Raw genomic sequence first — 13444 nt, 5'->3', positions numbered from 1 at the left:
TAAGGGGCAATACCCCCAGTGCCAAAAAAACAAAAAACCCCACCATAGAAAAAAAAAAAAAGTAAATAACTCCCCTAAAAACAACAAAAAACCTACGATCTATCCTACAAAAAAGCAGCCAGCCATTCCCCAAAGTGAATTTTATCTCTTGCCAGGTGATCAGGAACGACCTCCCCAAGGTACTGTTGGGTGAAAAAGCCCAAACAGAGAACCAGTCATTGTGGGATCCCGATTTTGTGAAAATCTGCAACTCCTTCTCCTCTCCACATGGCTGTCTACTGGCACCGCTGCACAGAGCAGATGCCATACTAGAAATTAGAGGATGATGCTGGGTGGGCCATTTTAAAGCAAAGTGTTCAGATGTGAAAACAAGGTACTCACATGAAGCATCAAACTGAGGCAACCAGCACAGACATGTGGGCCCCAGTCTGGGTGGAAGGCAGAGATGCACATGAATAAACCACAAGTGGGATTTACTTTTAAGGTGCACAGTGCTATTAGATCACACTCCAATTCAGTTATAGATCACCCAAAATAGAAACAGGAAAATGACCTCCACCTGCACTCCTCCAAGGCCTAGAACAGACTCTTCCCTCTCCCCTGTGGCTCCAGTGACAGACATGTACCTCTCCTACATCCCCTAAGAAACAGCCACAATATACTTTACACCTTGTTGTGAGACAGTTCACAGTAACTTAGAGAAGACCCTGCACTAGCTTTCTTCTCTACCACTAGCAAAGTTATGTGAACTTTCAGAACAGAAAACCTTTTCACCAGGCAAGTATGGCTGACAGCCAAGTCGTCTCACAGGTTCCTGGAAAGTAATGTTTAGTTGTAAAGTATAAAACATTTTAGGGTAGGTACTAGCAGGAGGGGGTCTAACTTGTCATCATGTATTATTAAAATAGAATGGTGGAAGTTGTTGAAATTGTATTAGGAAGGGGAAAGGGTAAGGGAGAGTCAGTTACTGGTAATAGTGGTGTGTTTAAAGCACATTATACATGTGTGGGAATGTCACCATGAAATAATCCTTGTATAGCTAATGTATGCCATTATAAAAACAAAGCAAACATTCTAAATAACCACCTAGATATAATGGAGTACTGCAGTCTCTCCTGGAGGCTCAGCACACAGCTACAGTGGTTAAGATCAAGGTAGGGAACTGTTTCACATGAACTTCAAGAACTGCAAAATCACCCCCTAAATTAAGACTCACTTAAAAGAGATTTTCAAAAAAGATTAATTGAAGGCAGGTGGATCTGGGAGTGGCAGAAGAGAGGTGGCAAAAAGGCTGGATCACTGACAGTACAGAGGCTGCCCAGAGCACTGAGCCTGTGCTCTGTTGGTGCTCCACAGGAATTCTCTCTTTCTCCCCAAACAGTTTTCATAGTTTCTCTACAATCTTTCTTCAGTGCCTGTGGGGACTGGTTATAAGTCCCTCTCAGATACTCTAATACAGACACTCAAGCGCCTCATCTAAGAAGGCACAGTGCTACATACTGCAGAGACTCTGCCCATCCTCCCATACACTTCAAACCATCTCTATAAAGACTTCTAATACCACATATAATGCAAATAATTTTTACAATTTAGGGAATGATAACAAGAAAAATAAATCTGTATAGTGCAGTGCACACAGTATTTTTTCCAAATACTTTTGATCCTGGATGCGGAGTTGGGCTCATGGCTGCAGATGGCCAACAATATTGGAACTGTCTTCATAACAAAACTGGCTGCAGCATAATATGCAAGATCTGGAACCAGGCCTCAGTCACAGGCTCACCACAGCAGTTTTCTCTGAGGTTATTTCTTTGTCTTTTTTTGTTTGTTTGTTTAAGTCCAGTCATGGGGCCTGCACTCTGGGCCTGGGTGCTGTCCTTCAGCTCTTCACCTCAAGGCTAGCGCGCTACCACTTGAGCCACAGCGCCACTTCCAGCTTTTTTCTTTTTGCTTATGTGGTGCTGAGGAATCGAACCCAGGGCCTCATGCATGCAAGGCAAGCACTCTACCACTTAGCCACCTTCCCAGCCCTCTCTGAGGTTATTTCTATCAGTAAATCCAAATCCTGTGTAAGTTGTGGCTTACCTGCCTTCCATATTTAGGATGCACACCAGCTCATCCTCAAAAAAGATCTCTGGTCCCTCGAGGTTTTCAATATCACTGAAGCCATTACAAGGAACCTATAAGTGAAAGAAAAGCAGAATTAGGAATCTTTCCTGCCCTGGACAGCATTCTGGGTCACTCCCACTGCCCCCACACTTTTCCTGCTGAGGGAGGGAGGAAGTGACGTGGAGAGGAATGAGACCATGGGCCCATCGTCTCATTACTGGGTTACCTATAGATCAGTTTTCAAACTCTAGAACTTCTGAAACAGACCATTCAGAAGTGGGATATGAAGAAACACAGCTCCTAAATGAGGTCAAGACCGCCATCTCCCCCAGCTCACAACAGAAAGCCCAGGCAAGGGCTGGGAAGGTGGCTCAGTGGTAGAGTGCTTGCCTTGCATGCATGAGGCCCTGGGTTTGATTCCTCAGCACCACATAAGCAAAAAGAAAAAAGCCGGAAGTGGCGTTGTAGCTCAAGTGGGACAGCGCCCAGGCCCAGAGCTCAGGCCCCACAACCAGAACCAAAAAAAAAAAGAAAGCAAGCCCAGGCAATCTGTGTTGTGTACACTAGGAGTGGAGCCAAACACTAAGGATGCTCAGAGCGGGAGGTCCCCTCCAACCCGCTGGGTGGGCTTGGCCATGCTCTCCAGTTAAAGCTATGACTTTCCCCGTCTGCTATGGTGAAAGGAGCTACAATGTCTCATGCTAACCTGTGTGCATGCCCAGAGCACAGGAAGACATGGATCTTGAGCCACCACAATCACCTACCCAGAGAGCAATCTTAAGTATGTTTCTGTAGCATTCAAAGTCCTTGACACATTTCTAATTAAGTAGTGGTTAGGGGAAAGAGGAGAGGAGGAAAAAAAAAGGCACAACAATCCATCATTGTCAGATAAAGGCACAGATGGTTAAAAATGCACAGAAATCCAGATGGATTAGAAGCAGAGTTTGTAAACTAGTAGACTATCACTAGACTGCATCAGAAGCCTAACACTAGAATACCTAAACACCTGTGGATGCAAAACACACTTAAAACTAGCCACTCAACTGTGGTTTAGCCAGGACATGGTTTCTGTAAAGCGGAACACTGTGCTCTTTCTCACATTAATCAACACTTATATAAATCATTGTACTCAGGGAATATCTGTTCTTATTTCTCCCAGGGGAATGAGTTCAAACTTGTCCAAAGTCCAAATTTTCTCTTTCTTAACCTTCCAAACATCTTTTTTCTTCTTTTTTTTAAGCACTGGGTTTTATTTATTTTTTTGGTCAGTTGTGGGGCTTGAACTCTGAGCTTGGGTGCTGTCCCTGCACTCTTCAGCTCAAGGCGAGTGCTCTACCGCTTAAGCCACAGCGCCACTTCCGGTTTTCTAGTGGTTTATTGGAGATAAGAGTCTCACAGACTTTCCTGCCCATGCTGGCTTTGAACCTCGATCCTCAGATCTCAACCTCCTGAGTAGCTAGGATTATAGGCATGAGCCACCGGTGCCCTGCTATAGCACTGAGTTTTGAACTAAGAACCTTGCATTTATTAGGTATGTGTTCTACCATTTGAGCTATACCTACAGCCCTATTTGCTCTGGTTATTTTTTGAGCTAAGGTCTTGCCTTTTGTCCAGACCGGACTGGACTGGTGTCTTCCTACTTGCACTTCTGTGGCTAGCTAAGTGAGAGGCATGAACCATTACATATAGCTTTTTCCGTTGAGATGGGTTTTCAACAATTTTTGTTGTTGTTGTTGTTGGCTGTGGGGCCTAACTCTGGACCTGGGCACTGTTCCTCAGCTTTTAACTCAAGGCTAGTGTTCTACCACTTGAGCTAGAGCGCCACTTCTGTGGTACTGAAGAATCGAACCCAGGGCCTCATGCATGCAAGGCAAGCACTCAACCACTGAGCCACCTTCCCAGCCCATTTTCAAGAACTTTTACACCCAGGCTGGCCTGGAACCACAATCTTCTTCCTGATCTCAGCCTCCCAGGTAGTTAGGATTACAGCTGTGAGCCAGCTTGAAAGTATTTTAAATTTATACGCTTTATTACCTAATAGCAGTCAAAATTAGAAAGTCAGAAGTAACCACAAGTATACTCCAAAAAACCAAAATAGAATAAGATCAACTCTAGCCAGGTACTCGTGACTCACACCTGTAATCCTAGCTACTCAGGAGGCTGAGATCTGAGGATCACAGTTCAAAGCCAGCCAGGAAAGTCTGTGAAACTCTGTGAATTCCAATTAATCACAGAAAAAGCAGGAAGAGGAGTTGTGGTTCAAGTGGTATAGCCCTAGCCTTGAGCAAAAGGAGCCCAGGGACAGTGCCCAGGCCCAGCGTTCAAGCCTCAGGATAGGGGGGTTGGGGAGGGGGGGGGGGTGGAGATCATCTCTATTTGCTGACCCTCAATCAGAAATACACACATCATCATTATTTTTTTAAAAAGCAAAACTCAAAGCCAGGCATGGTGATGTATACCTGTAATCTCAGCACTTGTGTGGCTGAGGCAGAAGGATCACAAGTTCAAGGAAAGTCTGGACTACACAGTGAGATTCAATCTCAAAATAATAACAGCCAAAAAAGAAAAATCCCTCAGAAACAAAAATTCCCAAACAAAACACGCAACAAACAACTTTCAGGGACAATGAAGAGGAATGAACCCAAGATGTAAGACAATTTTATTTGAGAGAGCAATAATTCTGATTTACAGGTAGCCCCTTAACCCTCTGTTACCTTAAATAATGCAGTTCACTACTGGAGAGAACCTGCAAAGCAGAGGGAAGAACAGACCACATTCATTTCACCAACCATTCTGGGAAAACAACTGCGAGAGATTTACAATGCCCCATCACTGATGATTCCTCAGATCACATGAAGGTTGCCAAAACAAAACAAAACAAAAAAACAACAAAGTTTAACCACTAGAATAGAATACTGCTTATCTGGATTCATTCCTCCGGGCGCAGTATGACCCTCCCTTCTCCCTCCACCCCCATTCTCTCTGGCTTTAGAAAAGTAAAGCTGGCAGGGACAAGTGGCTCCGTGTTGCTGGATGGGAGGGAAAGGACACAATGACTCTCGCAGCCATGTAAGTGAGTAAGGGATTGTGTGAGCAATGAAAAGGGAGATAGTAACCAGAGCTGGATGAGCTAATGCCTACACACACACACACACACACACACACACACACACTCACACTCACACACCACAATCAGGCAAAAAGCAAAGAGCTCCATCCACAAATCCTTACATGCTCTGAAAAGAACCTCTTCGAGAACGAGGCTACAATCTTCCGGGCTTCTAACCCAGCTTTCTGTCGAACTTTATATTCTTCCAACCAATTGACGTAGTCGGTGGGGCTGTAGTGTTTCATAAGGGAAGGCCACCTACAAGAGAAAACAGCTCCTCTGCTTATCATTTACGCAAAAAACCAAAACAACGACGACTACAACAGCAGCAGCAGCAGCAGCAGCAGCAACAAAAACATGATGGACTGGTGGGAAAAGGGGCCTGACCACGGTTCCCTTCGGATCTCCAAACTCGGGTGTTGTCAAGTGACCTTGGCGTGGCGACACGAAGGCTGTGTCTCCCTCTTCCCCCATCTCTCAAACGAGGGCAGTCCTACCAACAACCCTAATAACGGTGACAATAGTAACGGCTCACCTCGCTGGCGCGCGCTTCCGAAGCGCTGGGCATCACCTCCTTTAATCATACCACGATTAAAAAAAATAAATAATATAAAAGCTACGTCTCACGATCACCATTCATCCAAGTCGATTCATGAGATAAAGCCAGAAACTGACCAAAAGAGACCGAGGGAGGGAGCGAAGCCCACACCCTCCCCCTTGCCAAGGTCACAGAGGGAGTAACCGAAACGTGCAGCCCGCACCCTCCTCCCGCCCGGCCGGCCCGAGGATGCTGCGCCCGCGGGCGCCCCGCCATCGCGGGCTCCCGGTAAACAGCACCGGGGCCGCGAGCAGGGGGGGGTGTGTGAGGGGGGGGCCGCACAAAAGCAAGCGGCGGCCGTGCGGTGGGCGGCAGGCCGGGATCCGCGCCGAGCCCCGGGCCGGGCCCCGCGCGGGGCCTCCGCCGCCTCCGGGGCCCAGCGCCGCCGGCGGCCTCGGGCCTTTGTCTGCGGGCCGCCGCGGGCAGGGGTGCGGGCGCGGCCGGCGCGCGGGGCGCCGCCGCGGGGGCCGCGGGGCCGGCCGCCCTCCGGGGGTCCCCGGCGGGCCGCGGGGCCGGGCGCCGCGCGCGGGGGGCCGCGGGCTCACCTCACCCGGAACTGCTCCTTCCACACCTTGCCGCTGCTCTGGCACACCTCGCGCAGCCGCCGGCAGGTGCTGGACACGCGGCCGATGTCGAGCGCCGTCAGCGAGCCGCTGCACAGGATGTACTCCAGCACCTCTCCCGGCAGGTGCACCAGGCAGCTGAGGCCCGCCACCTCGGGCGCGGCCTCCTCCGCCAGCGCCGGCACCACCTCCATCGCGCTGTCGCCCGCTGCCGCCGCCATCTTGTCCGCGTACCTGACGGCCGTCGTGCGCGGGTGCGCGCGCGCGCACTGGGGCAGCCCAGCGTCCCCGCCCACCAGCATAGGGGCGTGGCTAGGATAGACACGCCCCCTTCAGGCCCCGCCCCCTTGGCCCGGGATTGAAATGACCTTTTCTTGGGAGCTCGGCAGCCTGTGTTTCCTCTGGTCAATACAAAAAGCAGTATCGTATTCTGAAATTAAGGGTGTTTTCTTTTAAGCAAGGGTTTATTTTAGTATCTCAGGGTTAAATTAGGGAGAGTTAGGGAAAGAAAGACATTTCCTGCGCGAAAAGCCGAAAATGGGAGTTAAAGACTCCTTAAAATTAAAGTTTTTAAATCAACAACTTGTGTGTGTTCTCCTGGTCCTCCTGTGCAGTGGTAGGTAGATCCTTGGACCTTCCACCAAACCTCAGGAATTTTCATTCTCCCCAAATTACCGTTGGGTAAATGGAGATTTGGAGGTAAGAAGACTTGTTCAGAGGCTGTGGTCCTAGATTCAAATCCAGCCCTACTTGATTTCTGTTGGACCGTACTCTTACCCCATGTAAACCATTTTCTCGAATGGGTTCTGTGCCAAGCAGTTTACTAGTTTTGTTGTTGTTTGTTCGTTTTTTTTTGTTTTGTTTTGTTTTTTGCCAGTCCTGGAGCTTGAACTCAGGGCCTGGGCACTGTCCTAGAGCCACTCTGTGCTCAAGGCTCTACCATTTGAGCCACAGCGCCATCTCCGGCTTTTTCTGTTTATATGGTACTGAGGAATCAAACCCAGGGCTTCATGCATGCTAGGCAAACACTACCACTGAGCCACATTCCCAACCTACTAGGTTTTTTAAAAAGATTCTTCAGTCAGGCACTGGTTGATGTTCATGACTATAATCCCAGGTGCTGAGAGCTGAGGATTGTGGTTCAAAGCCAGCCCAAGCAGGAAAGTCCCTGAGACTTATCTCCAATTAATCAATAAAAAGCCAGAAGTGTAGCTGTGGCTCAGGTGGTGAAGCTCCAGCCTTGAGGGAAACAGCTAAGGGACAGCACCCAGGCCCTGAGTTCAAGCCCCATGACCTCCACCACACACACACACACACACACACACACACACACACACACACACATACACACACCCTTTACCTCCCCCCCCAACTCTCTTATCTCAGAACCTTTTGCAGTGGGGTGGGGTGTGATAATAGTTCTAGTCTATGTCCTGCTGTCAGGCACATGGTAGGGAGCCCTCTGACCCCCACCTGCCCCCACTTCTACAAATTGCAACTAAACCTTTCCTCCCAAAGAATTCTCAACAAAACATATTGCACATGACTTCATGGAAAATATTTTTTTTTCTTTTATCCAGTAACTCAAAAGTTCATCTCTACAGAGTAGTTTTAACTTGGCAGGACATTGAAATTTTGAAATCAGAGCTTCCAAATATGCTATAAAGAGCTATGAATTCACGTACAGCAGTCATATAGGAGCTCATGATCTAAACAAAGTAAACTTTCTAGAAATTTATTAGATCCTATACCAACTAGGCCATCTTTCCAATATGACAAGTGTCAGGATTTGGGGCGGGGGGAACAAAAAAACCAAAAACCAATCAAATCTCTCTCATCTAGTTGAATGGCATAGTTCTTATCTTTAACTGTTGGCCTGTGGTTGTAGCCACTTTTAAAAACTATTACCTATCATTTATAGCTACATACTGTAGCTATGAAAGGAAGTAAATCTTAGTTCAATTTCTGCCAGTTTTGTTTAGATAACATCACACTTGAGAAGGGAAGGCTTTAAAGATTTGGGGTTTTTTTTTTGTTTGTTTGGTTTGGTTTTTTTATTCCTGTTGGGGCAAAGACTAAAGTTCAAAGCAAATTCAATGTTGCTTAAGGGAACACTGTAAAATAACAGTTCTTGGCATCATATGCCTCAAATGATAAATCTCAAACCATAGAGATTACATCTTTACTGCATGTCCCCGTTCCAAGAGACAAATTGTCAGCTGTGAAAACATCTTAAAAATGTACCAAGCTTCCTAAGTCTCTTGAAAATTTTCGGTACCTACTCTAGTCAAAGGAAGCTATCCGCTTCTCTTGCAAACTGATACTTTACCTTACTCTTTTCCCAACCTGATGAATCTCTTTCTTCTACTATTTCTAGAACAAGGTCTACTCCAACTGTGAGAGTAGCTTTCCTTTGTTGGAGATTGGCTGCAGGTGGGAGGATTTCCTCCTTCTAGAATTATCTACATAGCCAGCCGTGATTCCCAGAGGGAGGCAGGCCACAGCTTTAGATTTCATTTCTTGACGTTCAAAGATCCCACTCTTTTTTTTTTTTTTTTTTTGGTCAGTTGTGGGGATTGAACTTGGGCCTGGACTCTGTCCCTCAGCTCTTCAGCGCAAGGCTAGCGCTCTACCACTTGAGCCACAGCACCACTTCCAGTTTTCTGGTGGTTCATTGTAGATAAGAGTCTCACAGATTTTCCTGCCCAGACTGGCTTTGAACTGCGATCCTCAGATCTCAGCCTCCTGAGTAGCTAGGATGACAGGCGTGAGCTACCCGCTCTTACATGCAGCTACCTGGGGTTGTCACACAGCATCAGCTGCTTCTTGGAGGGTGGGGGTAGGAGCTCAAATTCAATCAAAGCAAAGCAAGGAAGGTTTCTAGCAGCCCACAAGTTTCAGAGAGACCCACTATAACCAAAAGCCTGTCATTGTTGCTCAAGCAATTTACTTAAACCTGGCACAGGCAATCCAATGGACAGGAATCAAGTACGCATGCTCACACCCACACACTCTGACTGGCCTAACCACTCCCCACTGCCTCACTCATCATCCACAAAACCTCAGACCCCAACACCATGATCCTTTGTGTTTGCGAAGGCGCATGATGCCCCTCCCACCCCACAACAGGTACCAATTTATACCCATTCCACACATGTGGAAGATGAGCTTTGCAAACATGGGGTCCACTGGTTCAAAGTCACCAAATGTGGGTGTTTCTTTTTCCTCCTCTCCTCCTCCCCCTCCTTCTCTTCTTCCCCTCCTTCCTCTTTTTTTACCTCTGCCTTTGCCTTTTCCTCCTCCTCTGTCTTCTCCTCTTTCTCTTCTTTCTTTCCATCTTTTCCTTCGTTTCTTCCTTCCTTCTTTCCTCCCTCCCTTTCTTTCTTTCACTTCTCCTCCCCTTTCTCCTTCTTCTTCTTCCGACTTTTCTTTCTTTTTGCCTTTAAACTCTGTTCAGTTCAACATCAGGCCCCGTGCTGATACCAGGATGAGAATAGAACCCTGAGCTGAACTACTGAGGTGAGAGAATCCTTGAGCCCCAAGAACTTGAACTCTATGGCGGGTTGCAAAGATCTGTCCGTCTCCAGGAGGTGCAGTAAAGCATCCTCCACAACTTGGAAGTCAGGATGCCCTGAGGGAGGAATTCTTCTCACTGGATGTAGTTTCTCTAGCAATAGTTCTCTATTACTCTTAAAATACTATAATCCTAGCTACTCAAGAGACTGAGATGTGAGGATCATGGTTCCAAGTCAGCCCCAGGCAGGAAAGTCCATGAGACTCTTATCTCTGATCTCCAGCAAAGAGCTGCAAGTGGAGCTGTGGTTCAAGTGGTAGAGTGCCAGCCTTGAACATAAAAAGCAAAGGGATAATGCCCAGGCTCTGAGTTCAAGTCCTAGTACCAGCATACATAGAAAGAAAGGAAGAAAGAGAACTGAAATCTGCATGAGAAAGTTCTGAAATCTGTAACACTGTTCCAAAAGGACAAACTACTCTGGTCCTTGCCTGTCTGAGGCCTTTCTCTCTTTCCTTAAACACACATGCTCAAGATAAGCCAGTATCTTTCTCCCCATCACCTCCCTTCTCAGGGAGACTTCTCTTGCTGTACTTCCGGCCAATTCTTTCTCCTTCTGGTTGCTCCTCCTCCTTTCCCCCCTCCAAGGCTGCACTTAAGTCTCTGAGTATGCTCTTTGTCTCATCCTGGGACCAGATACAGCTCCTCCCCAGTTTTCTTCTTTCCCTTACTGAGGATCAAGCCCAGGAACTTGTGCTTGCTAGGCAAATGCTCGACTACAGATGTTTTATTTTTATTTTATGTTTCAGATAGAGTCTTAAACTTATAACCCAGGCTGTTCGCCAATTCACTCCATCCTCCTGCCTTACCCTCCTGAGTAGCTGGGGTTACAGGAGTGTACCACCATGCCTGGTACCAACACTTTTTAGTCTTGTAATTATTTCCTTCAACCATAGCCATGTATTCAGTGAGTCTCTTTTGCTTTCCTGGACCAAGTCTTGCAGGACCAAGACTCTAGCAGAGTCAGCTCTGAATGCCTACTTATTTGGCAGATTATCATGATCTGTCAACTACAAATGCTTAAACAGCTGTTGGATTCATGTACTTTGTGAGATCAGTTTTCACATCTGTAAAATGGGCACAATAACATCCTGCCTGCTGTGGCTATTGGGGGGACTGAGTAGACTCAAGTGATGTGTGTAGAGCAGAGAAAGTGATGGGTGACAGTGTGCTACTGTGGAAGTAGGGGGCCTGGGGTGGTGCATCCAAGGCCGAATGTCACTTTCTCTGCACCAATGTGGGCTGAGATGTGTGGGCCACTCTCCCAGCAGAGCTAGAAGAGGCTGAGAGACTGCTTAGATCTCAGCCTTGGTAACTGTATCTTAGGATGTGTGTGTGTTGTGTGTGTGTGTGTGTGCGCGCGCGCGCGTGTATACACTGAGAGCATGGACAAATACAATATTCCCACCCAGGCCCACTGACTGTTCCATCTGCCCACCCCCACCCAGCTTCCAAGGCCATACTTCCTGTTACTCACATCGCTTGCCTTGTCTGTCCCTTCAGCCACCTTTCTGAACCCCATCCCTGGCCCCTGTATGCCCCTCACCACTACAGCCCTGACCCTGACAAGGTGCAAATCAATTTGGATGGTGCTTAATAAACAATTTGCAACCCATCAGCCAGGAAGCAGCTCCCACAGCTACATCTGGCTCCTTCTGTGTCGTTCCGTGTCCTGGTCAACAATGATAAAGATGCTTCAGGATGAGGTGAAAGGGGGACAAATCTCCTGCCAACCCAGCTCTAGAAGAGCAGTTTTATTACAGAGCATTAAGCCAGAAGGACCTGTGCGACCTCACAAGTAATGAGCTAGTGAAAACATGGAGTGTGGTCCCTGTGTTTCTATACATCTGCTCTCAAGAATCATGGTGTCTGGCTCATGCTTATAATCCTAGCTACTCAGGAGACTGAGATCTGAGGATCCTAGTTTGAAGCTAGCCCAGGCAGGAAAGTCTGTGGGACTCTTATTTCCACTAAAAAGTGGAAAGTGGAGGTGGGGTTCAAGTGGTAGAGTGAAAAAGTTAAGGTTCAGTGCCCTGGCACTGAGCTCAAGCCCCAGTACTGGCACAAAAATGAACTAAAAGAATCATGGTAATCTGTCCTCAGGTAGAGAACTTGATGGCCCTGTTTGTCCTTATATGCTTCTCTAGTCTACTTAGGCTGGGTAATCAGGGTACCCACTGTGCTGCCCATTGTACTGGTCTTCGCCTGTCTAGAGGGATGATGTAACTTTCTGAAAACCATTATGCCAAAGGTGGTTACAGTTCAGAACAAAGAGCTCAGGCTAAACTCTTAAGGTGTGACAGGGCCAGGGTGGTGGGGACACTGTCTTCCTTATATCTGCATATCAAAGAGTTGTCTCCCAGGTCCTCAAGAAAAACAAGGCTGGGTAGAGATGAAGGCTTGAAGCTTATTGAGCCTTTATAAAGATTGGCAAAGAGCCTTGACAGAATGGCTGTTAAAAAAAAAAAGCATGAATTACAGTAACCACTTGCCACTACAAGCACTGAACCTTGAAGGCTAAGGGAAAGAAACCAGACACAAAGGGACCAACAGGGTACTGAATCCATTATAGGAAAGGGATCTAGAAAAGGGAATTCATGGAAACAGAATGTAGATTTGAAATTATTAGGCTTTCCGTCCTCCTTCTCCCTCTCCCCTATTCCTCCTTCCCTCCCTCTCTCCTTCCTTCCTTTCATTCCTCCCTTCCTCCTAGTACTAAGGAACAGGTGGAAAGACAGAAGCAAGAGCTGGCTTTTCAAAGGCCTGGCCTTTGTGGCAGCTGGTGGTCTGAAGAGCCGGGGGAAAGTCAGGGCTTAAGTTTTCTAGGTGGCGCCGCCTGTAGTTCTACAAGAGAAAGAAGCTAAAAAAGATGGAAGAAACCAAAGCTCAGGCCTGTTGAGGATCCTTCATCCCACCCTATTCCGCCACATTTCACCTACAGTAGATCCTTGGAGTCCAGGACACCGCCATTGTGGAGAAACTGCGCATGCTCAGGATGCAGAGCCGTCAGCCGCGAACTGCGCATGCTCTGGTGCCTAGCGTTTAGTCGCGTAAGTGCAAGCTCAAGATACAGAGCGCTCAGTCACAGACTGAGGGCGCTGCGGACACGTGGGGTTCTGTCATGTGTCATGCATGTTCAGGATGCATAGCCTGTGCATGCTCTGGACACATGGGTTTTTTCCAGGCATGTTCTGTGCATGCTCAGCTTGTATAGGGCCATCACGTGGTGCGCATGCTCAGTACGCATAGTCGCGCTCAGTCATGTTCTGCATGTGCTGAGGCTGCATGTTGTCATGAACTGCGCATGCTCGAGTGTTTCTCCTCTCCCCCCCCCCCCCCCATGCTGCTGGACTCAGTACACGGTGCCGCTAAGGCTCAAGGTCACCTTCAGAACACCCTGCGCGGGGCAGAGACATTGTGGCGGTTGGGCCTGCCCCTGGGATCCCCGTTGGGCTCCCGCAGCCCTGTGGGCTTGTGCCAACCATGAAGGGGCC

The 13444-nt window shown here is 47.8% G+C and overlaps 1 protein-coding gene across 3 annotated transcripts in view; it reads right to left on the bottom strand.

Annotated features, from left to right (window-relative positions):
• LOC138837706 (F-box only protein 21) overlaps positions 1 to 6620 on the bottom strand; it is a 28505-nt gene extending 21885 nt beyond the window's left edge. For 2 of the 3 annotated variants that reach the window (XM_070036651.1, XM_070036652.1), the window contains exons 1-3: positions 6362 to 6620; positions 5341 to 5476; positions 2086 to 2180 (exon numbers count right to left, since the gene is read on the bottom strand). In XM_070036651.1, the coding sequence (XP_069892752.1) occupies positions 2086 to 2180; positions 5341 to 5476; positions 6362 to 6600 (470 nt within the window). In that variant the 5' untranslated portion in view covers positions 6601 to 6620. Of the gene's footprint in view, positions 1 to 2085; positions 2181 to 5340; positions 5477 to 5753; positions 5856 to 6361 lie in introns of those variants that run through there. The other variant, XM_070036653.1, reaches the window with a different exon arrangement.
• Between the last annotated feature and the right edge of the window lie 6824 nt (positions 6621 to 13444).

The sequence above is a fragment of the Dipodomys merriami genome, unplaced genomic scaffold (genome assembly GCF_024711535.1).
Source record: "Dipodomys merriami isolate MVZ:Mamm:240054 unplaced genomic scaffold, mDipMer1.0.p SCAF_274, whole genome shotgun sequence".
In the NCBI taxonomy this organism is placed as follows: Eukaryota; Metazoa; Chordata; class Mammalia; order Rodentia; family Heteromyidae; genus Dipodomys; species Dipodomys merriami.
Note: the sequence above shows the minus strand (reverse complement) of the source record. Positions and strands in the feature narration are given on the sequence as shown.